This window comes from Mycena indigotica, assembly GCF_014461135.1.
Source record: "Mycena indigotica strain 171206Taipei chromosome Unknown Mind.scaff0005, whole genome shotgun sequence".
Classification (NCBI taxonomy): Eukaryota; Fungi; Basidiomycota; class Agaricomycetes; order Agaricales; family Mycenaceae; genus Mycena; species Mycena indigotica.
Genome location: NW_023503004.1, coordinates 3,363,159 through 3,390,557, shown reverse-complemented (window position 1 = coordinate 3,390,557; position 27,399 = coordinate 3,363,159). Strand labels below are relative to the sequence as shown.

Genomic DNA, 27,399 nt, shown 5'->3' with positions numbered 1-27,399 from the left:
CACTTGGCCGGATCAAAGACTGTGGCGAATAAATAGATGGCTATTGGCTGACCCCCACAACCACGATGCGGCCCTTCGTTCTCTTTGCGATTGTGCTCCCTGCTCTCGCCCACAAGTCCGCGTCAACACCTGAAGAGAAGGTCCTAGAAAGCAATCTTCGTAACGCTGCCTACCACGTTCGTATGGTTCATGGCTATCTCTGTTCAATAGAGCAATATTCTTCCAGTGTACATCTGCTGTAGCCGACTTCACAGCTGCTCGAAGACGCGCGTTTTCGCAGCAAGCACTTGGATCCGCTGGACAGCCCAGTCTTCCCAGCTACGATGAACTTTTTACGCAAGAAGCTCTCGCAGGAGTCGATAGCCCAGCGAAGGAGTTCTTGAGTTGCTCTCCGGTTCAAGACACGCACATTGAAAACAACACTTGTGTTCTGAGTGCGTGGATAACGTTTTCTGGTCCCGTTCCTCGCCAATATTGACGGTCCGAACTAGCACCGGAGGTCACGGAGGGACCTTATTATCATACTGCTGGACATCCAATCAGACAAAACATCGCTGAACTGCAACCTGGCCTCCTTCTAGTGCGTTCAGAATTATGTCTCAATCAACCCCCAACTGACCTTGCTATTCAAGTTGCTTGATATTGGCGTTATTGACGTAGAAACATGCAAACCTGTCCCCAATGTCTTGGTCGATATCTGGCTGGCTAACGCCACGGGTCACTACGCGGGCCATCCCGTGCCCGCCCCTCATCTCGTAGACGAACAGCCTCAAGTTGGCGGAGCACGCAGCGGTTTGCTTTCCGCCTTCCCGCGAACCGTCAAATCAGAAACTTTCCTGCGCGGCGCCTGGCCAACGGATCGCAACGGCGTAGCTCAATTCACGAGTATCTTTCCCGGATACTACACAGGTCGCGCAACCCACATTCACACCAAAGTGTTCCCAGAATGGACACCAATCCCGGAAAACAACACCTTCTCTGGCGGCCGTCTTGCCCATGTCGGCCAATTCTTCTTTGACGATGATATCAACGTTGTTATCGATGGGGTTGGTGCCACATCCTCTCTCTCATGGAATTTGTGCTTATCTAGCTTTAGATGCATCCATATACCGAGAACCCGATTCGTCACACGCGAGGCAGGACGCGCAACTGGCGTGACTCGCTCAATATCTTCGGGGACTCTCATAAGAACGGCTACAACCCGATCTTCAAGACCCACTTCCTCGGCGGTGTCATTTCGCAGGGTCTGATTTCATACATCACAATGGGCGTCAACATGAGCGCGTCCTACGACAATTTCTGGAAAGGTTGAAATGACTCTTAGAAGGCTATGGCATGTACGATGGTTCGAATGGACTTCATGTATACCCAGACCGAAATAGTGCTCTTGCAAAGCCAACTCAGACTTGTCCCTTGAAAGTGGCATTGTCCTCCATCATTTCTGTCTTTTTCGTGGCGAGGTCCTGAGGACAGTTCGGGAGAATCCCAGGTCACTTTCTTCTGACTCGCAGTCGGAGTCTCTTTCCTCTACTTCATCCCGCTTCCTCTTTGGTGCGCCTCTTGCGTCCTTCTTCTTCATCTGTGCCTCATACTCCTCCAAGTGCTCAAACCAGTCATAAGGGTATCCTACGCACTCGAGAATGGTGAAGTTTAGTACGAGGCGGCCATCTTTCAACGCGGCGAGGACACCATGGTAATTCCGGATGATCTTTCGGTCCGCAGGGAGTTCCATGTTTTTCTGTTTGATTTCATTGTCCCCCCATCGTTTAGTCACGAAGCCGTCGATCCATGCTTTCAGAACGTGGGCTGGAAGTCGGTCGAGATGTTGTTGTGCAACTTCTCCACATTGCTGGTACACGTAGAGGCCCATGAGACACCATTCACTTCTGCACGTGATGTTTGACACCGTCAGTTGAGCGATGGAGGTCAAGGCACTCACGGGCCCTCACCGACAAACAACGGGATGGGTTCTGGGTTGGTCGGACAGTCGAGTAAATTGCAAATGCCGATTCCATGGGCGCCGGGGTGTGCTGGCAGCGAGTGACTCCATTTGCGATTATAGGTTGCGCTACAAGAGTTGTGTTAGGGCAGGTGCGATTCACATGCCGTCGACTAACAAGGGCTGGGTATTAGATGAGAAGTTCTCCTTTCGCCGGTGCGTTGGATCCTTGGTCCAATGGTGCCGAGTGACTTGTAAACACCCTCCGAAAACCTTAGCAATCTGTGAGACCACTGGCAAGCGCAGCATTGAACAAAAACCAACGTCTTTGATTTGCTTGCGGCTGAAAGCACGGTAAAATCGTTTAGGGACTGCGATTGGAGCACGCGCCCCAAAGGTGTCAACCCTGAATATATCGAAGCCGTCTTCATTTTTGGTCAATATAACGTGTCTGACTTCGGTCGCGCTTTCTGTTTTGAACACCACATCCACGACGGTATCTTGGGGCTCTTCTTTAACCGCCACTTCCTGTGGTTTACGTCTTCGTTTCCGGTTTGTCGGGGTTGAGAATCCTTCCTCAGGGTCGGACTGTCCAAATCTGATTTAGAGATGCGAGAATTATGGGTCAGTTCTAAATCTCCTGCTTACTGGTTCATGTTGAAGGAAGACTGGGGACGCTATACGCAGAGGCAGCTCCCCGAGAGCCACTGACACATCTAGAGAGTTCTTACTTTCCTCATCCGAGTCGTCAACCTATGAACCAGTGTTCAGCGTACAGTATCAGAACCATTTGATTGTGCACGAACCTCAATAATCTCAAGTGTCCTTGGTTCTTCCTTGACCTTTATGCGACTCAGTCGCGCAAGCTTAGCTTCAGCTTCGGCTAGTTCAGCAGTCAACCCGACGATTTTCTTCCGGTTGACGGCTTGGTCCAGCCTAAACTGCTGGATTTCTTTCTCTTGTTTAGCTGCTTGCTCTGTCTTTTCGGCAAGGAGCGTCCGCAATACCTCAATTTGAGGGTCGCTCTTCACCAACATCAGGGTCGATTGCAACAGTTGAAGATTATGTAACAATGTAACAATCATTATCTAAGCTTCTCCCCAAACGAAGCTCGTTCTTGTTGGTATATCCTTGTTCCTCGCCAGTTCCTTCAAGTTTCGCCCGCCATCAACCCGCTCGTAAACCACAACACCAGCGTCGCCGGCCTTCCCAGCCGCAACTAAATATCTGCCGTCACGCGAGAATTCCATCCCACGTATTTGGTCCAGTCCAGTGAATACTTGAGTGACCAACTTCAAGTGCTCACGGGCAGTGCCTTGACCGACATTTTCGAAGATAGCAATAGAATCGCCAGTCGGCGTTTGGACTCCGGTGTTGCGATTCGAAACGTAGATATATTGCTTTGGGAAAGACTGGGAAGCGGCCGGGATGAGTATTTCACCTGCAGCCCACTCTGCGCTGGAAGGAGGGTTGGGTGGAATGATGGAAGCGGTGGAGATGATATGCGAAGTGCCGTTGGGGTACGATGGTATCGTCTGAACTGTTAGGGTTGAACTGAGTTCGTGAAGAGTATAGAGACGATCGTCTGTTACATAAACCCATGACTTCAATCAGGAACGAAGAGGAGAGCAACGCACTGCTGATACGCATATGGCGAGGGCCACTTCCTGTGGGCTGCGGAATTTGGCCAGTGATAGAATAGACGCCAGCTTTGCCACTTGGACTAAGTCGCCAAATCATGTCTGCACCCAAGTCGGGGACGAATATCTCCTTTCCAAACTGGACAGCCATATGTGGATGTGAGACGCCGCCTGGAGGAACAGGAAACGTGATGACAGGTGCATTATTGTCGAATTTTTCTGGCGAGGTTGTGGTCGGGATAATGCGTCCGTTGCCACTCGAGTAGTTCATGATGGCGATTTCGCGTCCGCCATTGACAGCAGCAGCGAAAGCTGGGTCCGCCCCGCTGGATGTGATAGTGTCGACAGCAGGCGAAAGAACATTGTTTGGGAGTATGTCGAACGATTGCAGTGCTCCAGTCGGTTCAAGTTCGTTTGTGGCACTACAAGGCGAGTTGTCAGTTTCGTGCCACCTCGCCAAGGACAATGAGCGAACTATAGAATACTGCTGTTGGTAGGGTGACCAGTAATCCACGAGCAACTCGCGCCAGAGGGGAAGGTGTTGGCGAGCGTTAAAGACGAGGTCGCTGTGTTGAAGATATATGCAGCGATGAAGACGTCGTAACCGCCAGCCCAGATTGTGATGTTCACCATGATTAAATGAGGGTCGGGGTAGGAATGAGGTGGTGGTGGAGAGCAAGAGAGAGATCGGAGAATATTGATCCTTCTTATACAACATTTCGACGAAAAGTTTTGGTCGCGTGAATAGGTGTCGTTGGCACAATGCGAGGGCGTGAGACCTTGGGCACGGCGTTATCGGAGAAATCCTGACATCATTGTTGTCCGCAGAACAAGTCTTCAAGACGTTGGATGGTGAGTTTCGGGCGGACTCTGATTCTTCTTTTTTCGACCTTCCTATCCACTGGCCGAATCTTCATCGTCTCCCGATTCCGCCTCCTCCTCTTGTTCATCGACTGCACCCTCATTGCGTTCAAATACCCACTCCACCAGTTGAAGAGACGGAGGTTTGAGATACACTTTTCGTGAATCGTCTTCATTTGAGGCAATGCCTCGTTTTCGAGCACGCCACTTATCGCGGAAGTCAGGGTCGCCTAATTAACGCTGAATGTTTGGCAAGACCGCTAGTTCAAAGGAACTCACCATATAACATACCCACACAGCTGTCGCACTCTCCAGACCATATGTCCTTGTACGGATCCTTCAGGTCTAGCATGATGTGTACTCCCTCCCAATATGCTACGGTTATACGGACAATCCGAAGCGATTTAAGCGCTAACAGGGCGCGAGCGTAGTGTATCTGCGAATCACTGAGGCCGAAATCAAAATGGACAAATGGAAAAATACCGGGAGTCCAAGCCCATTGGTGTAGACGAGCTTCGCAGGAACATCTCCGGCCAGTTGCACGTTGGAACAGGTGAAGCAAAGATCACACCTGCCAGCTCAGGTTAGTATAACCCAAGGACTAGACAATAGTCAACCATATGTAGCGTTGCGTTGTTTTAAGAATCTCGAGCTGTGGAAACATCCACGCGATCTCAGACAACACATTGGGACGTGGCCAGGGTAGGTGCCGTAACTCGAGTTCGACGATGGTGGGAGGTGTCTCATTGCCAAAGACTCCAAATGTTCTTGTTCGTGGAAAAGAAACAGAAGGATGATTGAATCGGACGCGATGAAGGCGGCGAAAGACGTGGAGGTCCCATGTGAGTTCTTCGTTCTGCTTCGGAGAAACGTGGAGCTCCCTAGCTCGGTCAGTAAAAGAAGGCACCAGGTTAAGGGATGGAGCACCTTGTCCATAACCTGTAGATTTGCGGAAAGAAAGCGTCAAGACGCGCCGCATCGCTGGGCGTCTGAGAAAGCAAGATGTAAAACCATTTCTCCAAAACGACGACTCTGTAGGCCTTGCAAGCGACTGAAAGAGGTCCAATCGAGCTCCATGGAGCTTTAGATGCAGCCTCGTCTTGAGATTCACATGAGTGCCTTGCGATTTCGTGAATGAGTTCAAGAGGCAATGAGTGCATATGTGACACTTTGTATCACCCTGAACTTGTCCTTTCCTAGCCACTGCCAAGGACCGACAAAACACGATCGATGGCCAAGCTGAGCCAACGGAACTGTACTGAAGCTAGACGCCTCCACGCTGAATCGTCTCACTACCTTACAAAAGAAGCTCCGAAACCCCTAGTGCGCAAAGAAGGAATGGTTCAGTCAACTGCCAAAGTATCAATCTGAGTTCAAGCAGTATTGGAGCCAGGTGACAGATGACGGACCTTCCCAATAAATGTTGTCTGCAGATCCATGCGGACGCGACCACACTTTATAACTACGCGTATCATCAAACTTGTGATCTCTGGGTTGGTTGGCTTCCTCCATCGCAATGGCTCGTCAACTGCTCGCCCTCGTTCTACTCATAGCCTTTGCCCATGGTTTTACTCTCAGTTCGTCTGCTTTCATTTCCTTTCTTCGTGTACTCACACCCTCATAGGGACATGGGAGCAAGCTTACGCGTTAGCTAACGCTACGGTGGCCAACTTGACCTTGACTGAGAAAGTCGGTCTCCTCGCAGGCGTAGGTCAGTTTCGGTCGCGTTGTGTGGGCAACACAACACCCGTCCCCCGACTCGGAATACCAGCAATCTGTATGAACGATGGTCAGTTCAAATATTGTCTCACCAACACTGTTTGATTTCAGACTAGGTCCTGCTGGCATTAGGTACATTCATTAACGACATTTCTGATCACTTTCCAATGACTCTTTCCCGGTCAGACTGGTCAAGAATGTTACTGGATTCCCATCAGGCATCAACACTGCGGCAACATTCTCTCGAAGACTGATGCAAGCGCGCGGTCAGGCAATGGCAGAAGAGTTCAAAGGCAAAGGCATCCAGTGAGTGATGTCTTGAACTTGGCGCGTCTTGATTGAACTGCGTGTTAGTGTCCTATTGGGACCTGCGATGGATCTGGTGCGCTGTTTGTTTGGCTATCTTGAAACACTTTTGAAGTTCTCGTCAAGATGCGCAATCCTAAAGCTGGCCGTGCTTGGGAAAGCTTTGGTCCAGACCCGTACTTGACTGGAGAAGGAGCCTATTATACGATTGCCGGGATTCAATCTGTTGGCGTCCAAGCCTGTGCAAAACATCTCGCCGCAAACAACCAGGAACACTGGCGGTATGGTTTGAGCGCCATAATCGATGATCGCACAATGCACGAAATGTACTTCTACCCATTCCTTCGCGCGATCGAGGCAAATGTCACGTCGATGATGTGTGCGTATAACCAACAAAATGGCACATCGAGTTGTCACAACGCCGGGTTAATGGGACCCAACGGCCTGATACGAAGCGCTGGCTTTCAGGGTAAATTCATGTTTTTGTTTTGTCAGATCGCCTCTAAACATGATCAGGTTATGTCATGTCAGACTGGGGAGCAACTCACGATTCAGTTGCCGACAATGCCAATGCTGGTTTGTGCCTATGTATGTTCTATCTTGTCGCGTTGACCATGGGTTGGCAGGCCTTGACATGGAACAGCCGGGTGATAACATTGTAAATCTCCAGTCGAATTCAAACCAATAGCTAGCTTATTCCCGTTAGGTTATCGGTGGGGGTGTGTTCGGGACCGGAGGCGGTAACTTGGCCAATGCTGTCAACGGGGGAAGCGTCAACGTGACGGTGGATAATTCAACTTTCATTTTGGTTACCTGCTAACCTCTCGTATTAGCGCCTCAACCAGATGGCCGCTCGTGTACTGGCTGGATATTATAAACTTGGACAAGAGACTGGTTATCCAGCTGTTAACTTTGATGCGCAGCATTCCGATGGTTCTGGCTCCCTTAACTTGGGTGTTTCAGTGCGTTCGGAAGCACACACCGCTCTCGTCCGTGAAATTGGCGCCGCATCGGCTGTTCTTCTCAAGAATAATCGTACGACAACGACTGGCACTCCTAGTGGCGCCACTACTCGTGGTTTACCCCTTGTGCAGTCCCGAATCAAGAGCATGGCTGTCATTGGCTTAGATGCTACCTATCCCAATCTCTCCTGCAACGATCTGAACGAATGCAACGATGGGACTATGAGCATTGGGTATGTTCGTTCCATTGATCATTAGCTTACTGACCCGTATTATTAGCTGGGGATCTGGCTCGAATTCTCTTGCTTTCATCGTTCCTCCCATTAAAGCTATTCAAGACTTTGTTGGAACTTCGGCGACCATCACGACGTCACTGAATAACGACCTCAATGCCGGACCTGCTGCAGCCAAGGGAAAGGATGTCTGCATTGTGTTTGGCAACGCGTATGTAGAATTCACCATGAGGGTATTCATTGTGCTCAATTTCTCTAGGATGAGCGGCGAACTTGGATTCTACAGCACCGTGGTTGGGAACATGGGAGAGTGAGTGGCCTTTTTTCGTGGCTCTAAAAAATCATCAGTAATCTCGGAATAGTCGTAATGATCTAGCATTATGGTGGCGAGAGGGTAGCCTAGTAGGCATCAAAATAAGAACCAGTGTCCTTTTACTCACGCTTCACCAGATCGAGGCTGTTGCGGCTGTGTGTAGTAACACTATCGCAGTCATACACAGCGTGGGGCCCGTTAATCTGAGTTGGAGCCAACACCCTAACATCACTGCTATCATCTACGCTGGCGCACCAGGGGAGCAGACAGGACCATCTCTCGTTGATGTCCTCTATGGCGCAGTCAACCCAGGCGGCCGTTTGCCATATAGTATTGATGAAAACGAAGCCTCGTATGGAACAACAATTGTCTACAACAGTCTCGGATTCCCTGTCGTGAGTTCTTCTCGATAAGCTCAGCTTGTTTCTGTCTCTGACCCATTACTTTCTACAGGTCAACTACACAGAACAATTGCTCATCGACTACCGCTATATGGACTCCAAGAATATTGTACCACACTACGAGTTCGGCTTCGGGCTTTCATATACTACCTTCGGGTATTCCAACCTCAAGATTACGTCGACTGGCTCAGGATCGTCCTCAAGTGTTACGGTAACATTCGTTGTCGCCAACACTGGTGCATTCGCGGGTACCGAGAAGCCCCAACTCTATCTTGCGTATCCAGCATCTGCGGGAGAGCCCAAGCGAGTCCTTCGTGGGTTCGACGAGGTTGGGCCGCTAGCTGTTGGTGCTAGCCAAACTGTGACCATGAGCATTTCGGCTAGGGAGATGAGGTTCGTTCATTGAATTCAGCTACGGCAGTGCTAAAATGCCAACAGTATCTGGGATGTCATCACTCAAGCTTGGGTTCGTCCGTCTGGCACATTCACCGTGACCGTTGGCGCATCCATCAACGATGTCCGACTTACGGGGACCTTCTAGTCCCTTGACATCCACACTCATTCCCACTAGTGTATTATTTCGAGATACCCGGACGAATACTCTCCTTTTCTGTATCTGTACTTCGCAATCAGGCGTTTTCTTTTAAAGACTTTTTTGACGTTGACTGAATGATGCACGTGACTATTTTTGATCCTTTCACGCGAGCTAATATCGAGCGAACACTCATGTCGTGCTCACTCTTCCTCCACAGTCTGCCATGTCGGGCCCGATGCGAACCTTCGTGGCGCGCTCCATGAACTCATGGCGCCGGCCGGCCTTTGGTTGCGGTTTTCAAGCGTTGCGACTTTCCAGCACAGCTTCGTCACCCAAACCTCCGTTCACCTCTCCAGCTTTAATCTCATCTCTTTGCGCGGGGTTGATTCTTGGTTTTGGTGCCTCTCAACTCCTTCCCTCGGACAAATTACCGGTGAAGCCCGCTTATGGGACTCCCAAAGACTTCGACAAGGCCATCGAAGAACTTAGGACGGCGTTTCTGACTCGCGAGGGCGTGGTGTCAACCAACTCCGATGATTTAGCCATCCACGGTCTTTCAACAAACACATACCACACAGGTAGACTCGGCTGCACCACCGGTTCACCTCCAACCTGACTTTTTGTCAGGCGTGCCTCATAGCGTGGTTGTGTACCCCGAATCGACCGAGGATGTCGTCCAAATTGTTAAAATCGCGAATAAATATAAAATGCCGATGATTCCGTATAGCGGTGGGACTGCATTGGAGGGTCAGTTCATCGGGGTACGTCGTCTGCGCTGTTCTATTTTCTCAAAAGCTAACTTGAAGTTGCCTTGAGAATTCCAAAGGCGGTATCTGCGTGGACGTATCGTCAATGAACCGAATACTTGAGATACACGGTCAGTCAGGCTAGCTGCGACCAAGTGCTTGGAGCCCATGCTTATGCCTTGACCAGAGTCTGATGCAGACGTTGTATGTCAGGCTGGGGTTAGCTGGGTGGAGCTCAATGAAACGCTGAAGGAGAAGGGCATACCTCTCTTCTTTCCCGTTTGTGTTATTTTGCTTGTCTGGGTCTTACCAACACACCCTAGATAGATCCTGCTCTAGGAGCCACAATCGGTGGTATGGCGAGCACTGGTTGTTCTGGAAGTGAGCTCTTTGCTTTGCTCACTCCGAGTTGCTTATGTCTTTTAGCTAATGCTGTCCGGTATGGGACCGCAAAAGCCGAATGGTTCCTCAACTTGACTGTCGTGCTACCAAATGGTCAAGTCATCAAGACCCGGCGTCGCTCACGGAAATCTTCTGCTGGATTTGATACCACCAAGCTGTTCATCGGAGCTGAAGGCACACTGGGTATCATCACTGAAGCAACCATTCGACTAGCACCTGTCATGTCTACGACCGTAGCGAGTGTGCAGTTCCCAGATGTCAAGTGTGCCGTTGAGGCATCGATCGAGATTTTACGAAGTGGTGTCGCACAGGGTATTCGTAAGCCTCGTATCATAGCTCTCGTTTCGCCCCAAAGCCAACTCGTTGCAGAATGTGTCGAACTAGTCGATGATGCTTTTCTAGACGCTACGAATAAATATGGTCAGTTCCTTACCACTTACGCATGATGGATTTCATCCGGAAGTGTTCCCAGGAGCATCGTCCCACAAATATGTTGTTTCCGACGGCCTGTTTTTCAAATTCCAAGGCGCAAACGCATCTGTCCTGTCCGAAGTTGCTCGGACTGCGAAGCAAATTTGTCTGAAACATCAGGGAATCGACTTTCGTCTGGCCAAAAACGATAATGAGGCAGAAGACATCTGGGCGGACCGCAAAAACGCGCACCATATCGGTCTGTCGATACTTCCTGGGTCGAAAGGTCTGGCAACAGATGTTTGGTGAGGCCGCAACTTCCTTGTTGGCTTGGGGGCTTAAGCTGTCTACAGCGTGCCTGTTTCGCAACTCCCTACGCTCGTACTCGAGACCAAAGCGGATCTGATTGCCAATGGAATCCCTTATACGATGGTCGGCCACGTAGGGGACGGGAACTTCCACACCCTAATGCTATCGCGAAATGCAGAAGAATTTGCGAAGGTGCATGATGCCGCACATCGAATGGTAGAGCGAGCAATCAAGCTCGACGGGACCTGTTAGTCTTGAGCTAAAGTGGTCGTCTACAATCTCACGGATTTTGCAGGCACGGGAGAGCATGGCGTAGGTGTTGGGAAGCGGGAGTTTTTAGTGGAGGAGCTTGGTGCTGGGACGGTCGCCCTTATGAAGTCAATCAAGAGCACGATCGATCCACTAGGGTTAATGAATCCCGGAAAGGTCTGTGGGTTGATGCTTTTGCTCGTTATGCAGCCTAAATTCGTCTCCTCTAGCTATACCCAGATGACGAAGTTGTGCCCAAGCACTAAATACCATGCTATGTGTAGAACTATTACGCAGAATGCATTCCGACCTCTGCTTTGAGGAGTAACCTTGTTTGGCCAACAGTTCAATGTCGCTTATCTATTTCTGACACAGTCGCTGTTCGAGGTATTATTGCGATTGGAATGGGATATAAAGTAGTCTATGTGGGCGTATGTTACAGTCTTGGAGATTGGACAGGAGCGTATTTTGCCTACCAAAGTTCAGTTCGCAGAGAAGGATAGAACAAGCCACTCACCATCTCATTCTCCTTCTTCTCGAATCCGCATTTTTGGTAGAAAGCTACAGACTATATCAGCGTGTTACTTGCTGCTAAAAAACTACTCACGAATGTTGGCATCACTACAGTTGAGAATAGTCTTGTAGCATCCGCTGGCCTCACTGATGTGGGTAAGGGCTTGGATGATTCGCAAGCCGAGTTTCTTCCCCTGCTGTGCCTTGTCGACGGCAATGTCTTCAATGTGACCGACGCTACCCAGCCCACGAAGGAATTTGCGCTCTACAAAAAGGGTCCCAGCCCCAACGATTCGGTCGGAGGCCTTGTCGACGATTACGAGGGCATAGTATGTGTTCGGTGCGTTGCGGAGAGCTTGAAACTGGGCTTGCCAGGCTGCTTCCCCATGGTCAGTTGCAACCGTTAGAACTGAGAGTACAGCGAGATGCCCTCGGGCGTGGTCTGTCGCTGCTAATGGTCGAATCTAAGACTTGTCAGGGCTACGCTCTTGAGGCCAGTTCAACTATCCACGAACGTGCAATGATTCGTGGAGCTGTGATTTTACTTCTGCAGAAATAAAAGAAGCGGGGAAAAGGAGGTCGAGGTCACTGTCGGGAGTAAGTGGCATGATGGTGGTGGTGGTGGGAGGGAGAGCGGTTTCTTGGTTCCATTGAACCCGCTCACTCAAATTCAGTGACGTCCAGCGGTGGTGGCTATGCAGTGCTATCCACAACAATTATGTGATCCGTGTTTCACTCTCATCGGCGGCGCCTTTGCCAGAGGACCTGAGAAGTTTGAGCAACTATTGCTCAAGTAGACTTACGCGTAATAAGACTGCTCAAAAATCCCCTTGGACTTACATTGACGTGTCAAAAATAAATTAAATGAACACAAAATTCACGGCCACGTGACAGCCTGCCAATGCCAAATTGGACCTCATAATATGTCCATATCCAGCCCACTTGATACATCCTTCCACTCTTCCACAGTTGTGAGCATCGTGTTACACTTATCCGTGATTCCTGACACCGCGAGATCTCCCAATGGCAGGTAGAGCGGCCATGGCTTGCCCGCTGCTTTGCCTTCTCCTCGGACGACGTCTGCAATGACTTCCATAGCCTTTACCGGATCGCCTTTGATGGTCTTGTGCATTAAGGAGTACCAATCCTGCGACTTGGCACGAATTTCGTCGTAATCTGATATAGTTCGGTCCACAAAGTATGGTGAATTGTTGAATGTGTTGGTGCGGAATGCAGCTGGTTCTGCGATGAGCATCCGAATGGAAAACGGAGCAATTTCATGCGCTAGAGTCTCGCTGTAGGTCCGAAGAGCGGCTTTCGATGAGGCGTACATGCCTTTTGGAGGTTGAGGAGTCTACAAGATAAACAAGAAATACGACAAAACATACCAATTCCAGACTGCTCTGGCTTCCAACTACTTCGGCTCCCAATCATCACGATTGTTCCGGATCTCCTGGCGCGCATGTAAGGCAGAACGGCAAGCGTCATCTCAATCGGGGCGAACAGATTGGTCCGAAACTGCGACAATAGTTCACTCGTCCCCGTTTCTTCGAGAATGCCTTTCTGTCCACTGCCCGCGTTGTTAACGAGCGCATCAATGTGGCCCCAAAATCCGACTGCAGTCGCGACTGCGGCTTTGAGGGTGTCTTCCGGGGAGAGAATGTCTAATTGAAGAAGGCGGAGGTTACTATGGGAGTCAGGGTGGGAAGAAAAATGTTGTATTTTGGAGAGATTCCGAGCACTTGCAACGACGCGGTCGCCACGTGCAAGGAGGATCTTCACCAAAGCTTCACCGAACCCAGACGATGTTCCTTTCAATCGATCTGGTCAAATTGGTCTGATGCGATCGGCTGAGTGTGCTCACCAGTGATGAGCCATACTTTCTGTCGACTAGACATCCGTGAGCAATGCAGACGAAAGTGAGAATGAGACGATTTATAATCGGCGGCGTCCGCCTTGGAGTTTTCTCAAAAGCTTCACGGTCATGTGATCTAGAACAGCAGACGGTCTGATCCAGCCAGTCATTTTCATGGATACGATGTTGAATCATGATTTCAAGGGTGGAATATCAAAATCGATTAGAGGCATGCTCAAAAGTGATGACATTGTTTATCTATGCGCGTCAGTTTCAGGAAGACCACCTAATGACCTCTCAATGTTGGGCCAAGACGAAGTCAGGTACAAGCAAAGTCTCTGGCTGGCGCGGACGCCGCGGCCGAGATATAACGGCGGTTGCTGTTGGCCATCCTGATACTTCTTTGCGTGTAAATCTTGCCGCTTAATGCGTTTGAACTTGCTATATCGAGTAAGTCGATGACAGAAATAGCTCACTTAGCACTGTGTGGTATGACCGGGAACGCGGAGGGGCCACATCGGGGCAGATGTAATGGCAAGACGTGCTGATGGCAAGTGGTAAAGAAGACCGAAGTACCAGAGGAGAGCATGGACTGTCAGGGCGTTGAATGATGTTCACTTACAGGCACGATACAACAAATCTCGATTCTCCCAACTTCTCAAAGAGGGTCTCTCACGGGTGTGCCCGGTTTCGACGGAGGCGTGTAAATTGCGTGGGAGATAGTTCGGTTATTTGTGGTGATAAGTCCAGCGTAGAGGCGAGCAGCGTATTCGTCCTCGAAAGTAGAGCTGCGCGCTTCAAGGGAAAGTTCTCTCTCTCTCCAAGGTATCCAGACCTTGTAAAAGGGAAAGTTGTTGGGGCGTGACCTCGGGTGTAACGGTCGACTTTTGATGTCTTCCAATCATCACAGCATCCTAATCTATGGTGCAAAGATAAATACGCCTGTCGGCCTTCTGGACTTCTTCCCTTCCTCCCTCTTTCTAAATGCCTGGTCAGCTAGTCATTAACCCCCGAAAGGCGGCCGTCAGTCTCCGCATCGTTATTGTCGGTGGTGGGATCGCTGGAATCGCTACTGCCTTTACTCTTCAACGAGCTGGTCACAATGTTACAGTGCTGGAGCGAACAGATGGGACTGCAAGGGTGCGTGTGTCTATAACCTCTCCGTAGTCTCTCATAACTTATTGTTTCTGCTCGCCAGAGTCAAGGTGGTCTTCGGTGTGTCGCACGACTAATTGTCCTCATTACAGCACTCAACCCACTCGACAGCTCCCCTCCCAACATGACCCGCGTGCTCAACCACTGGGGGCTGGGTCCACAACTCGCCAAACTCGCCACCAAATGTCCCCAATTCGTGTTCAATGAGCGTGCGTGGATGTTCTTCCGAACTTTTGCCGAGTGTTGCACTGACCACGACCTTAGCTAACGGTGAGATGATGGGCTTGGTACAACTGCACGAGGACTTCCTTGTCGACCTTATGGCCAGCTTTGTCTTCATTCAACACGGTGATCTTCAGTCGCTATTGCTGGGACTAGCGGAACGGGAGGGCGTGGAATTCCGATATAACGCCTCGGTTAGTTCGGTCGACTGCGATGCGGTTAGTGTGACACTGGCGAGCGGAGAACGACTATATGCGGATCTGGTGGTGGGAGCGGATGGGCCGGCCAGTCGTATGTGGCTTCTCCAAGTCCTATTGACCGACCGACTCCGAAAATGACAGTTGTACGGAACGAAGTTGTCGGAGAGAAGATTACCGGTTACAAAGACGGTCACCTCAGCTTGACCCTTGCGATACCAACGGAACTCATGCGGGAAGACGAAGACCTTCGGCCTCTGACAGAAGATGGCAATGTAGGTGTTGCCCCATTCGATGGCTTTAATTTGCAGCTGACTTGGTGGTCAGTGGTGGGTTTGGCTCGGACCATGTACCCTGATCCACGCCAGTCTCGTCGTGAGTTGTCGTATCTTATCACTCTGACACATCTCAATCAACAACTTCAGAACGGACGCAAAGCATTTTCCATGGTCATCGCACTACAAAACGTTCCGCAAGAAATTCTGGATCAATATGACGAGAGTTGGGACACTTCGTACCCAATTGAACACTTTGGGATCGATTTCAGCACTTTCGACATAAGGTGCGCAGTTCCTCCACGTGGTCTGTCTCGGCGACTAACGTGACTCAGAGTGCAGAAGCTTATGAAGCTCGTCCGCCAGGTTACCCCGACCGTCCATATACGCCGACCTATCCTGGAATCGTGTGTTTGTGATCGAGCCCGAATTGTCATCGTCGGTGATGCTGCACATCCGCTTGTGGTGCGTCTCTCTCCGTTTATTCCTTTTAGGACGTTTTTTCTCATTCGCCGACCATAGCCTGCGGGCCAACATAATGCGGGAGTATCGATTGAGGATGCAGAGACGCTTGGGGCTCTCTTCTCACGGATACAACACCGTTCACAAATACCGCGAATGCTAGCAGCTTACGAGGAGATCAGGCAACCACGATGCAGCTATGCTCAAGATTGGGAGTTGAGGAAACGAACGATGATGAGTGCGCCGTTAGGACCGGAACAGAAGGCTCGTGATGCTGGAATTCGGCGAATGACGCTCTACAGTGACTGGGAGCATATTGATGAGAAACGTTTTATGGAGATGGTACGTGTTTCTACCACTAATAACTTGGCGTCGTTCAATCGAGAATAGTGGGGTGATGAGATGGAAATGTTCTCGCATTTTGCCACAGAACGAGTGGATGACTGGTGGACAAAGTGGGGCAGTCTTCTGGCGCGTGACACGGGAAAGCCAGAAGTACCGCTGACGCCAACTGTGGAAGTTTCGATCTCATCTGGCCAGCAACGGTCGACCTTTGTTTATTAATGATTCGCCACGCCTCCATCACGCCCACAATCGCATATCCCCCCCCTCCTCGAACCCTCTGCATGACACGCTGTGATGAAATTCCCTTTTTTGTATCTCTACAGATTTAAAGCAGGAAAAACTGCCCAATTTGTGCATAGTTGTATCTATTTCCCCAATCGCATTGCTTTGTGTACTAGAAATTCGTAGAGCGAACTACGTCTTGCCAATCGTCCAGCATCTTGAGCTCCTGTTCAACTTTTGCTCTAATGTCTCGTTCACAATCAGGTCCCAAGGCAATGCGTCCTGGCCATGGTCTCCCCTTGGCGCACCCTTCTTCCCGCACTATATCGACAACAATTTCCATGGCCTTGCTTGGATCACCCGGCTCTGACCCCTGAAGAGACCCAAATCGTGCTTTGCTGACCGCACGCATGTCGTCGTAGTCAGCGATCGGATTGTCAAGCTTGATACCATGACGCGCAACATTCGTACGGAAGGCACCAGGTTCCACGAGCAAAACACGAATATTGAATTGTGAAAGCTCAGCTGTGAGGCCTTCTGCTAAAGCATGCATTGCTGCCTTCGAAGAGCCGTAGACTGCAAGGGCCTGGAACGTAGTCAGTTATACCACGAAAGGCAACGTGTCAACAGACCGGGATGTCGGGCTTCCATGCACTACGACTGCCGATAATGACTATTGTACCGGCCCTTTGTGCCCGAAGGTGAGGAAGTGCAGCAGTGATGACATCCATGGTTCCAAAGACGTTGACTTCCATGTGCTTTCGCAATATATCTGAACTGGCCGACAGTCCAAAACGCGCCATTCAACAGAAAGAGAGAACCAACCCTCCTTCCTCCAACAAGCTTGGAAACCCAGCTCCTGCATTGCAAACCAGAACATCAAGCCTGCCGAAAATGCTGACGGCTTCGGTGATAACGGAGCTGACGGCCGATGCACCCGCAGTGACGTCAAGTGCTCGTGTTGCGACGTTGGGAGTGTTCGCTAGATGGGCGAGCGAGTCGAGCGAGCGGGCGATTGCAATGACACGGTCACCACGTGCCAAAACCGACTCGACGAGGTGTTTGCCAAACCCCGAGGAGGTCCCTGGTCGACAAGATATCGTTCATCCCAGAAGCAAGTTGGGGGATAAGTACTTGCCTGTTATGAGCCAGACGAGCGGCGCAGGACGGTTTGTCATAGTGAGCCTAGATCAATGCCTGCTTGACTTGAAGTCTGCTATCGACGACGCGAGGGCAAGGATTGAAGAAAGGGGAGATCCGAATTCGAGTCCTTATAGAGGGAAACAAGGAATAATTGATCCGTTCACGCCAACGGCAGATGCTTCAAAGAAAGGAAAACGGCTTTATAAATCAAGAAAATGGACATCATGTTTGTTGCTGTGTGGACGTCAACAGTTATTGAGTGCTGGGAAAATAAATTCTAACCGTCTTACTCGCCTCCCGCAATTCTTCGAAAAACCCCTGCACGTCTGCCTCCCCGACGACTTTTCCTTCTTCTGCAAAGGGTCGAAGATATGATCGCAGTTTATCGCTATCAACATTGGTTCAGCTTGTGGCCAAATCTAGGGTCAATAACATACCGCATCGAGTTGAAAGCGAGGATTCCGTCGATTGCCCGGTCTCGCGGTAAACGTTCGAGCGCACGCATACCGAGTTCTTCTAGACTCAACCCTTGTGTTCATCAGAGACTGAACAGTGGTCAAGAGCAGGGAATTACCGGAATCGGGATCCTCAGGTGGCTCGTAAGTTTCTTCCTCCTCTAGCAAGTACGGATGCGCTTCGAGGGACGGAAGACACTACCTAGTTGAGAAGAGCCATTCACGACTGAACCGAAATCTCACCGACTTGCAGCGACACCACTTACTCCGGAAGTCGTCCACAAGAAATGCGTCTCCGGTGAAAAGCGCCTTGTCCCAATCCACATTTTCAGAGGTATAAGTTGATTGGAGGGTTGCGAGTGACGCCGGTGCCAGACAAAGCTCAGAGGATGATTCTGTTCGCGCTCGCTTTGGGGCAGGCTCCGTCGCTCCAGGCGATGAAGGGCGTTTTTCACCAATAACTGCGGTTTCTGCAACGATCACAGTCGCGTCGTCTTCTGTCCCTCTAAATGGTGTCCAGGGCGTGTTCACATCTTTGCGAAAGACTGTGGTGGCCATAGGGGTCCCGATGACACGTTGTAGGCTGGGAATTTTCCGCACACATGCTCGACAAACGAAAGCATCGTAGTCGGCTGCAGCTATAAGTGGCGGAGGTAGGCCGGAGGAGGATGCTTCTGATGCGGCATCGTCGACCACATCTTCTTGCGGGGGAGGTTCAGATTCAAGAGGGTCTGGCCTGGTACGAAGCATGCAACATGACTCGTGAAACCAATCCTGGCAAGATTTTAGCTTGCGGATAGGATAAAATCATCACAATTGACTTCACAAGAAAGGCACTGTAGCATGGTCTCGCGTTCTGTGTTGGCGTCATACGGGCGTCCACATCTACAGAACTGATTTTTGAAGTTTTGTCCGTACTCGTTGGAGGCATTGGGGGGTTCAGATTCGGCATGCAACACACACTGATGAGCAACTGCGGTGGTCGGACAATCACAGCGGAAGTTTCGTTTCGGAAATCTAGGTGCTTAAATGAGCAGGCAGTCAAGTTCGAAGGCGATCTAGTTGCTTACAATTCGACTTGTTCATGGTGAGTATGGCACGCGACTGAGCAAGCAGCGCAAAAGCCACGCGTTTCGGGACACGTAAGACAGAGATAGACGGCCTGCCTTGAAGTGAGAGTAAATTTAGTGCAAAACAGACGCGTGGTTTACCTTAGTGACCCTAGGGCATAGGTGCAATGTGAGAATTGGTGGGGCAAGGCTTCTCCCTAGGAAACTGGGTGAGATGAGTTTGGCTGACATCGGTACCTACTGCTTGTTTTACGAGATCATCTTGCGAAGCTATATATTCTGCAAGAGTTTCCTCTTGCTTGCTACTTTCCAGGGTTCCAGTCGACATGGAAGCTCACAAAACGTAGCGTCACATCATGTGATATGATCACTCTCCACCGTGACTCTCATAATTCTTGGAACCGACGACGTACAATTCCTTGGTGTCTTTCCGTATTCCATCCTGTGTTTAACAGAGGCCGGAGCAATTCCGAGTTTGAAGTCTACCTCGCAAGTCTCCACACTTCTTCATCGGAACGCCCACGGAACTGCTGATTTAAAAAGACGACTCGAGCATTCTGATCTCCACTATGCCATCCAATAAGCCAGATCCTATTCTTCTGACGCTGTTCGCCAACCGCTTTATGAGCGTGGCCGAGGCTATGGGGCGCAGTCTCCAGCAAACCTCCATCAGCACCAACATCAAAGAGCGTTTGGACTTTTCCTGTGCCCTATTTGCCCCAGACGGCGATCTTGTCGCAAATGCACCTTTTATTCCAATTCACCTGGGCTCTATGAGCTTGTGCGTTTCTTCTCACTCTATTAGACTCTGACAATGAAACCAACATCCTAGTGCCGTCAAGTATCAAATGAAGTTGCATGGTCAGTCGCTCAAGGAGGGTGACGTGCTGATGACCAACTCTCCACACGCTGGCGGATCGTGAGTTCTGGTGTCCGAAGTTAGCGTTAGAAACGCTAAGAGTGTCGCTGCAGACATCTTCCCGATATAACTATCATCACACCAGTCTTTGACCCAACCTCAAAGGAGATTATATTCTTCACGGCGTCCCGTGGCCATCATGCTGATATTGGAGGAATTCTTCCAGGATCAATGCCACCGACATCTGTCAACATCTTCGAGGAAGGAGCGGAGATCGTCAGCCTCAAGATTGTTAGTGGTGGCGTGTTTGACCGCGAGGGACTCCTCGATTACATGGTTGAAAAGCCGAGCCAGTACCCTGGAAGCTCGGGCTGTCGCAATATTCGCGATGTAGAGAGCGATCTCAAGGCTGTAAGTGCCTTTTGTTTTGCACTACATAGCTCAACGGAGTCCCAGCAAATCGCGGCTAACCACAAGGGTATTCAACTGATCCACGCGAGTGAGTAGGTTCATGAGCTGAAGGCAAAGACTTACTCCGTGGCAGTCGTAGAAGACTACGGACTGCCGACTGTCCAAGAATACATGTATCATATCCGCGCCAACGCCGAGATGTCCGTGCGGAATTTACTACGCGATGTAGTGAAGCGGACCGGGTCGACAACTTTAGAAGCCATCGATTACCTCGATGATGGTTCACCCATTCAGCTCAAAGTCGACATTGACGAAGCAACTGGCTCCGCTGTTTTTGATTTTGCAGGAACGGGTTGTGAGGTTCGCGGAAATCTCAATGCACCCATTTCTGTCGTCCATTCCGCGGTCATATACTGCATGCGCTCCATGCTTGATCTTGACATCCCGTTAAATGCTGGATGTCTTGTCCCCCTTGAAAGTATGTGGTCGTGTCCTACCCTATAATAAAACTGATCTGTTTCCAGTCAAAATCCCTCAGAAATCGCTTTTAGCACCGTCGCGTACTGCTGCTGTTTGTGGTGGAAATGTGCTTACGTCCCAGAGGATCGTTGATGTAGTGCTCAAAGCATTCAATGCTGCGGCAGCGAGCCAAGGGTGTACAAAGTAAGGGTCCGCTAATTGACGCTTTTCTCTACAGACTGACACGTTCAAGCAATCTTACGTTTGGGGTGGGCGGAAAGGACAAAGATGGCAAGAATATTGCGGGATGGGGCTACTATGAGGTACTTTACTGTTCATGACAATCGACAAGCACTGACAGCTCTCAGACAATCGCCGGTGGTTCTGGAGCTGGTCCGTCGTGGCATGGCACTGACGGCGTTCATACCCACATCACCAACACCAGAATAGGTGGGCGCTGAATGATCACTCGCGCATTACTGATGCAGTCAATCAGGCGATGTGGAAATTCTTGAGCGGCGTTACCCTGTTCTCTTGCATCAGTTCGGACTAAGGCAAGGCTCCGCCGGGGTTGGAAAGTACCGCGGGGGGGAAGGTGTCATCCGCGAGTTGGAGTTCCTTGAACCGATGCAGGTCTCGATTTTGTCAGAGGTATAGCTGACATCTATTACTATTCGTATGCTCATTGTTTCGTAGCGGCGAACACGTCAGCCTTATGGACTGGAGGGCGGGGGATCCGGTGCGTTGGGACGAAATACGTGGATAAAGCAGTTGCGAGAGGAGGATGGAGACGACACTGAGCAGAACAGTGCCTTGGGTGCTCGTGAAATCAATGTTGGGGGGAAGGCGACTATTTGGATAGGGAAGGGCGACCGATTGAAGATTGAGACACCAGGTGGTGGGGCTTGGGGTTCCGGACATTCAGGTGAAGATGCAAAGCACGCTTATGTTTGGGAGCCTCGGGGTTCATTTGCAGAAAGGGCGGCAGCGCAGGCTTCGTTCTAGTTTCAAAGATTAGTATTTCAAAGCATGTTGTGTACATAGGCTATGAAGAAGATGCAAGGATTGGACTACTTTGCGGCCAAGTGAAACATCAATTAATTCAATACTGGGAGTATCGCGTTGAAAAATGATTGTGACGGCGGAACACGTCAAAAGATCTCAGCTGCCTGGTTCGAACAGGCGACACCCAGATATTGCGAGAGGAACTCCCGAAGATTCCCAATTACAGTCTGATGCTCTTCCAACTGAGCTAAGCTGATCCTGGCAGTGTTAAAGAGGGCGTCTACATGTTCTCAATGGTGCAAGAATCGTCGCAAAATATGCTCCCGTTGTCGAGAAACATTGCGACCAATCTCCTGATCAATGTGTGACATACAATCAGTTGTTGTCACGCAAGTGATTCTGAAGAGGCGGACTGTCTCGACAACACTTTCAGCTCAAGAGTGAGATAAAGAGATTGCATTACAGCATTGAAGTGGTAGTCTACAAACAATCTCCGCCTATTCAATTCTTTGCCAAAAGTTGCTACCCACTCAAAACCAAAGGAATCACGAGTTCAATGCTGAAGATGAGCGCCGAAAAATTCCACTCTGGGATGGTGCAACGGTGTGCATGTCGACCAGCGCATTCTTGTGGCTGGGAAGGGCGATGGAGCAGGTTCCCGTTGGACAGTGGCGGTCCAGCTGCATGAATAGTGCATTTCCAATACTGCCTTTCGACTTAAATCGGTCTTGCCAGTGACGACAGAGCGCCTGGCCGGTCTTTGCCGGTCGCGCAGGCGCTGGTGACGCGCTTGATCCATGCCTCCACTGGCCTGTAAGGCACTGACACTAAGTTGGCTAAGCTAGATACTGGGCATTTACCTCCAGGAGGTGGAGTCGGGAGTTACGATCAGATCGTGTGACATCATGATCACACGCGCACATGACTTCGACACTCGTTTCCAAACGCGCTGCAGCCCTTCTACCGAGGCCGCTCCGAAATGCAGCGAGGGAGTAATGACGGGAGAGAATGACACCCGGATCGTCAGTTTTAGGTCAACAGCCGCGCAACCGCTACACAAGGTGCGGTCTTCCGACTCGACTCCTGGCAAGCTTTGGCTGCTAGACATTCGGTTACGAGAGTAGAGTGGCCCCGCGACGGCTATTTAGACCGCGTTCGTTCAACTAGCAGCGACTCATGACTGTCATTCTGGTCCTCTCGCTACTAGTACTGGCACTAGCTGCAACCAGCTCTGCTGGGCCTACGCCTACATTTCCGCCTGTGGGATCGATTCCTCGAGACTTTTCTGCTGCTGGTCTTGAAGCTATTTGGGACTTGGTACAAGGCCTCGACGTGCTCCATACTCATTCTCATCTCAATACAGGTTGGACCAGTGCAAGCTCCCCCATTCACCACAACTGTCGCTCCCACAAGCACAACAGTGGCATTGCCATCATCTCCGCCTCCATTATACCCCTCTTTCTACGCGCCAGCGCCCAAAGATATTCTCCCCGGCTTGAAGTTTCCACCAGGTTTCAAGTTTGGCGTCGCAACCGCTGCTTATCAAGTTGAAGGCGCAACAAAGAACGAGGGAAAGGGTCCGACTCTGTGGGACTGGAATAGCCGCCAGCCCGGCGCTGTGTTCGATAACACCACAGGCATGTCGAATTCCTTCAGTTTTTCTGGTGTTGTTGATTTTTATACAGGTGATATCGTTGATTTGCAATACTACTTGTACAAGGAGGTCGCCAATCCATCCTGGTGTCTGCCTCACGCGTTGATCGATGTTGGCAGGATGTCCTCAGAGTTGCTGCGCTCGGCGTCAATGCCCATTCCTTTTCGTATGTCCGCAACTTTATCGACTGCTCTGTCTAACTGCAGCTAGTATCTCTTGGGCCCGTATCCTGCCCTTCGGTACAAAAGACTCGCCAATTAACCAGGCTGGATTGAAGCACTATAGCAACTGTCCGTTTTGTGAATTCTTATGCTGAACATGAACCCATCGCATCACAGTGATCGACTATCACATCGCTCATGGCGTTGAACCAGTCGTCACTTTGTGTGAGTTGCTTGAATTTGTCCTCGGTGTACACATCGTTCATTCTCTGCAGTTCACTGGGATACACCCCTCGCAATGTCAGCCTACTATGGTGGCTTTACCTCACCAGAAGTTGTCGAGGATTTCATCAAGTACCAATATCTTTTACCCAACTGCATTGAAAATCATTGTCTAGCTACGCCAAAATCGTATTTGCCGCTTACAAAGGACGTGTCAAGACATGGTGGGTTGGCATACCCGTCGTCTTATAGATCCAACCATGTTTATAGGTACACATTCAACGAGCCCAGAGTTTTTTGCATGGGCACTGGCCTTTATCCATTTAGTGAGTGTTCCTCTACTGTTCTGTTTCATTTCTCAACTATGTGTTCAAGATATGTCCCTAGCCTCAGGCGTCAATGCATCGACGGCACCGTACCAGTGCTCTTACAATCTCAGTCAGTCGTCCTTGCTTTGTCGCCTTACTTGTATGCTCATCAAGCCCTTAGTCAAAGCTCATACTGGCGCTGTCAAAGGTTTGTTTATCGCAGTCCGTATATTCCTCGTGCTGAAGACATTGCTAGCATTCAGAGAAATGAGAATCCCGGGTGAAATCGCACTGAAAAGCGATGATTTTATGTTCGCATTTTTTCTTGCACATTTCCTGTTTAATTATGTGGCTACAGTGGGATTCCGTGGCGGTCCAACTCGACTGACGACGCGCTTGCAGTTGAGCGCCATGCCGCCTTCCGTATTGGAGTATTCGCAGACCCACTCTATAAAACGGGTGACTGGCCAAAAATTATGACCGACACCCTCCCACCTGAGTACCTACCACGTTTCACTGAACAGGAGAAAAAGGACAATCTTGGTTTGGCTTCTTCATTTGTCAAAAATCACCTGCTCAATGAATTGCAGCCTCTGCCGACTTTTTTGCAATTGACGCCTATCGAGAACAGTTTGTCGCAGCTCCGTTAGATGTCGGCGGAGTGAGCGGCTGTGTTCATAACACTGCGCATCCGTTGTGGCCAGAATGCAGCTCTGCTGTGTTTTTTGACTCGAATGCAGGTTGGGCTGCCGGTATTTCGCCTGATCCGCTCAGCGAAGTCTGGCTACAAGCCACACCTAATACAATTAGATCATTTTTGAAACGGCTTCATGAACGATGGCCGACGAATAAACTGGTTTGCGCTGATCTTCACTTGTGGGCCATATTGAAGATTTTTAGTACATCTCCGAATTTGGATTTGTTGAGCCATTTGAAGAGCTAAGGACCGAAATGTTTCGTATCACGGTATGCTCGAAACTTTCCCACGTCTTTTGCATTCACTTATCCCTCGGCAGGAAGATGTCGCACGTACCGACTACTTCATGACATACCTCGGCCAAGTCCTGCTCTCAATCCATGAGGACAGAGTTCCGATTGCGGGTGCATTTGCTTGGTGTCTGTCCTCCGACTACATATCCTCCCCCTTCCTATTCTCATTTTTTGGTCAGCGATGGTCGACAACGCAGAATGGAACAGTGGAACCAGCGCCAAGTTTGGTATCCAGCACGTTAATTACACAACACTGGAGCGAACTTACAAGCGGTCGGCGCTCTCCCTTGGTGAGTCGAGGTGTTGAACGTTGGCAAAGCGCACTCAATATTGCCATAGCGGAATTTTTCGGCGCTCATCTTCAGCATTGAACTCGTGATTCCTTTGGTTTTGAGTGGGTAGCAACTTTTGGCAAAGAATTGAATAGGCGGAGATTGTTTGTAGACTACCACTTCAATGCTGTAATGCAATCTCTTTATCTCACTCTTGAGCTGAAAGTGTTGTCGAGACAGTCCGCCTCTTCAGAATCACTTGCGTGACAACAACTGATTGTATGTCACACATTGATCAGGAGATTGGTCGCAATGTTTCTCGACAACGGGAGCATATTTTGCGACGATTCTTGCACCATTGAGAACATGTAGACGCCCTCTTTAACACTGCCAGGATCAGCTTAGCTCAGTTGGAAGAGCATCGGATTTGGGACTGACTTCGAAGAGAAACGGTGTGTATATTGACCAGACAATCAATTTTGCGACGATTCTTGCACCATTGAGAACACACAGACGCCCTCTTTAACCCCCATATCTCAGCTTAGCTCAGTTGGAAGAGCATCGGATTTGTGACTGATTTCGAAGAGAAACGCTGTATATTGACCAGACAATCTAGTAACTAGTTATGATAATGTAATGCAATGCGGGCCATCATGACAGGCGTGAAAGGGCGAACTTGAAGCCGTTGCACTGCAAATTGCCAGTGCGACATGAAATCGTTTTGTGCGGTGCAACGTCAACGACTAAGAATGCGGAACAAAATGGGTACTTACGTCTAAGGAGAGAACCCTCGGAACCTGGGTCCTCCGAATGCAATGACCCTAGAACACAGCTTTGAAAATTGTTCGTGATAGGGAAGGAGCCTACAATAGATAAGCTGCCAGTAAGTACTTACTTGAAACGCTATGAAGGTGGTCGCTCCATTCATCATGCCCTGGCTTATGAGCAGCCCGAGAAAATGCGACGACAAGTAGAATGTTGTATTGTTCGAGAAAGCAAGGTGTTGTCGACACGCATTTTCCCAGTAGAAAGCCGGAGCGGCACGCTGCAGAATGGAGAGCGCATGCATGTCAACGCCAGCCAAATCCCAGGCACAGTCACTAAGATTGGATTATTGTCCCTTCGGCGATTTCAACCGGCTCCGTTCCGGACCTTCCGGTTGGAGTTGGCGGTTGGGGCTACCAACTGCATCGTTCATGAGTATAACTGAGCGCAGTGATGTTCCTATTTCCGCGAGCGGACCGCGTTTTGGTCTTCGGTATACCAGCTTCGCGCGAATCCAGAGCGGAATGAAGCTTCGATGAAGATTGAACCATGCGAAAATCTCTCGGCATCCAATTGCGGCGTGGACTGAAGTGACGGGCCGGGCTTGGGAATGTGTTGGCATACCCGAGTGCACATATTACAGGGTTTAGAGCGCAGATATAAGTAGATGGTTCAGCCACTGGTAGACATAACAAGGCTGTAGACAGGGCAAGGGACGACCAATAAGTTTGTCACTGTTTCAGAGGAGCAGGTCGGACGACGATTTTGTAGAGGAAGAGAGCGAAAGGGCAAAAGATGTCTGACCGAAACAGCATTGTGTAGTGTTGATCAATTATAAGGAGGAACGTGGGGGGTACTTATGTGTGTGCATGTCCATATTATGTCTGATTTCGGCGGTAGAGTCCCTGCTTCTCTCTTCTCTGCTTGAGATCGTAAGTAGCTTCTCGACAGATGACGAGTAGCTGGTCTCAGTGGTGGGTTTTGCTTGATCTAGTGCTCCGTGGAGCTCGCTTTTGGTAGTATCGGATGTCTTGAGAAGTTAACAACAAGACGACGCGGCCAGAAACTGGCGCTGATAGCGCGGAGACCTATAGTTCGAGAGGTATGAAAAGGTCGAACGGCAAGTATACAGTCAAGTTCAATTCCAAGAATTGTGATGTGACGTGATGCGCCGAGACTTGTCTTCAACAGCCACGTTCAAATTGAGCAATTCTCAACATACTTACTGCCGCTCACAAGTTAGTCTGCGTACTACCTCTACCTTAGTCTCTTCTGTGGCTGGTCACCTTCCGCGTTGAACTTGGATCCGTCACTCATAGTACCTTGCGTCTATGTGATGCACGCATCCGATGA

At 50.0% G+C, this 27,399-nt stretch overlaps 10 protein-coding genes across 10 annotated transcripts; 5 read left to right on the top strand and 5 right to left on the bottom strand.

The window, feature by feature from the left end:
• Positions 1-47: 47 nt before the first annotated feature.
• On the top strand, positions 48-1,312 carry MIND_00611800 (uncharacterized protein; the record flags this gene model as incomplete). Its single annotated transcript, XM_037362871.1, has 5 exons — positions 48-176; positions 227-434; positions 492-580; positions 633-1,046; positions 1,097-1,312. The coding sequence occupies exons 1-5, from the start codon at positions 66-68 to the stop codon at positions 1,310-1,312; spliced, it is 1,038 nt and encodes a 345-aa protein (XP_037220792.1). The 5' UTR covers positions 48-65.
• Positions 1,313-1,435: 123 nt separating this feature from the next.
• Positions 1,436-3,024, bottom strand: MIND_00611700 (uncharacterized protein; the record flags this gene model as incomplete). The annotated part of the gene is made up of 6 exons (XM_037362870.1): positions 1,436-1,886; positions 1,940-2,068; positions 2,118-2,212; positions 2,264-2,527; positions 2,588-2,692; positions 2,746-3,024. The coding sequence occupies 6 exons, from the start codon at positions 3,022-3,024 to the stop codon at positions 1,436-1,438; spliced, it is 1,323 nt and encodes a 440-aa protein (XP_037220791.1).
• A 3-nt stretch (positions 3,025-3,027) lies between these two features.
• On the bottom strand, positions 3,028-4,212 carry MIND_00611600 (putative isomerase YbhE; the record flags this gene model as incomplete). Its single annotated transcript, XM_037362869.1, has 3 exons — positions 3,028-3,524; positions 3,577-4,001; positions 4,055-4,212. 3 exons carry the CDS (start codon positions 4,210-4,212, stop codon positions 3,028-3,030), a joined length of 1,080 nt encoding a protein of 359 aa, XP_037220790.1.
• Positions 4,213-5,956: 1,744 nt separating this feature from the next.
• On the top strand, positions 5,957-8,915 carry MIND_00611500 (putative beta-glucosidase L; the record flags this gene model as incomplete). The annotated part of the gene is made up of 16 exons (XM_037362868.1): positions 5,957-6,017; positions 6,065-6,229; positions 6,276-6,291; positions 6,346-6,465; positions 6,514-6,541; positions 6,592-6,934; positions 6,982-7,041; positions 7,092-7,123; positions 7,172-7,249; positions 7,299-7,660; positions 7,707-7,871; positions 7,920-7,970; positions 8,023-8,062; positions 8,111-8,368; positions 8,427-8,767; positions 8,813-8,915. The coding sequence occupies 16 exons, from the start codon at positions 5,957-5,959 to the stop codon at positions 8,913-8,915; spliced, it is 2,223 nt and encodes a 740-aa protein (XP_037220789.1).
• Positions 8,916-9,132: 217 nt separating this feature from the next.
• Positions 9,133-11,292, top strand: MIND_00611400 (FAD-binding protein; the record flags this gene model as incomplete). Its single annotated transcript, XM_037362867.1, has 10 exons — positions 9,133-9,487; positions 9,537-9,670; positions 9,726-9,786; positions 9,843-9,934; positions 9,979-10,036; positions 10,082-10,477; positions 10,530-10,773; positions 10,822-11,024; positions 11,073-11,203; positions 11,257-11,292. The coding sequence occupies 10 exons, from the start codon at positions 9,133-9,135 to the stop codon at positions 11,290-11,292; spliced, it is 1,710 nt and encodes a 569-aa protein (XP_037220788.1).
• A 170-nt stretch (positions 11,293-11,462) lies between these two features.
• Positions 11,463-12,147, bottom strand: MIND_00611300 (Glucosamine 6-phosphate N-acetyltransferase; the record flags this gene model as incomplete). The annotated part of the gene is made up of 4 exons (XM_037362866.1): positions 11,463-11,498; positions 11,544-11,587; positions 11,634-12,003; positions 12,055-12,147. 4 exons carry the CDS (start codon positions 12,145-12,147, stop codon positions 11,463-11,465), a joined length of 543 nt encoding a protein of 180 aa, XP_037220787.1.
• A 308-nt stretch (positions 12,148-12,455) lies between these two features.
• On the bottom strand, positions 12,456-13,506 carry MIND_00611200 (NAD(P)-binding protein; the record flags this gene model as incomplete). The annotated part of the gene is made up of 3 exons (XM_037362865.1): positions 13,404-13,506; positions 12,928-13,362; positions 12,456-12,874 (listed from the first exon to the last, which is right to left on the bottom strand). The coding sequence occupies exons 1-3, from the start codon at positions 13,435-13,437 to the stop codon at positions 12,456-12,458; spliced, it is 888 nt and encodes a 295-aa protein (XP_037220786.1). The 5' UTR covers positions 13,438-13,506.
• An 872-nt stretch (positions 13,507-14,378) lies between these two features.
• On the top strand, positions 14,379-16,269 carry MIND_00611100 (FAD-binding-3 domain-containing protein; the record flags this gene model as incomplete). The annotated part of the gene is made up of 10 exons (XM_037362864.1): positions 14,379-14,534; positions 14,593-14,609; positions 14,661-14,758; positions 14,814-15,062; positions 15,113-15,243; positions 15,296-15,343; positions 15,394-15,530; positions 15,579-15,708; positions 15,766-16,047; positions 16,096-16,269. The coding sequence occupies 10 exons, from the start codon at positions 14,379-14,381 to the stop codon at positions 16,267-16,269; spliced, it is 1,422 nt and encodes a 473-aa protein (XP_037220785.1).
• A 175-nt stretch (positions 16,270-16,444) lies between these two features.
• On the bottom strand, positions 16,445-19,268 carry MIND_00611000 (UBR-type domain-containing protein; the record flags this gene model as incomplete). The annotated part of the gene is made up of 11 exons (XM_037362863.1): positions 16,445-16,858; positions 16,905-17,049; positions 17,098-17,356; positions 17,706-17,803; positions 17,853-17,943; positions 17,990-18,068; positions 18,114-18,644; positions 18,832-18,887; positions 18,941-19,032; positions 19,082-19,137; positions 19,182-19,268. The coding sequence occupies 11 exons, from the start codon at positions 19,266-19,268 to the stop codon at positions 16,445-16,447; spliced, it is 1,908 nt and encodes a 635-aa protein (XP_037220784.1).
• Positions 19,269-22,850: 3,582 nt separating this feature from the next.
• Positions 22,851-25,380, top strand: MIND_00610800 (Glycoside hydrolase family 1 protein; the record flags this gene model as incomplete). The annotated part of the gene is made up of 16 exons (XM_037362862.1): positions 22,851-22,991; positions 23,038-23,494; positions 23,535-23,618; positions 23,667-23,714; positions 23,765-23,843; positions 23,888-23,935; positions 23,982-24,037; positions 24,087-24,149; positions 24,201-24,227; positions 24,276-24,330; positions 24,378-24,562; positions 24,610-24,875; positions 24,920-24,985; positions 25,036-25,135; positions 25,189-25,299; positions 25,349-25,380. 16 exons carry the CDS (start codon positions 22,851-22,853, stop codon positions 25,378-25,380), a joined length of 1,818 nt encoding a protein of 605 aa, XP_037220783.1.
• Between the last annotated feature and the right edge of the window lie 2,019 nt (positions 25,381-27,399).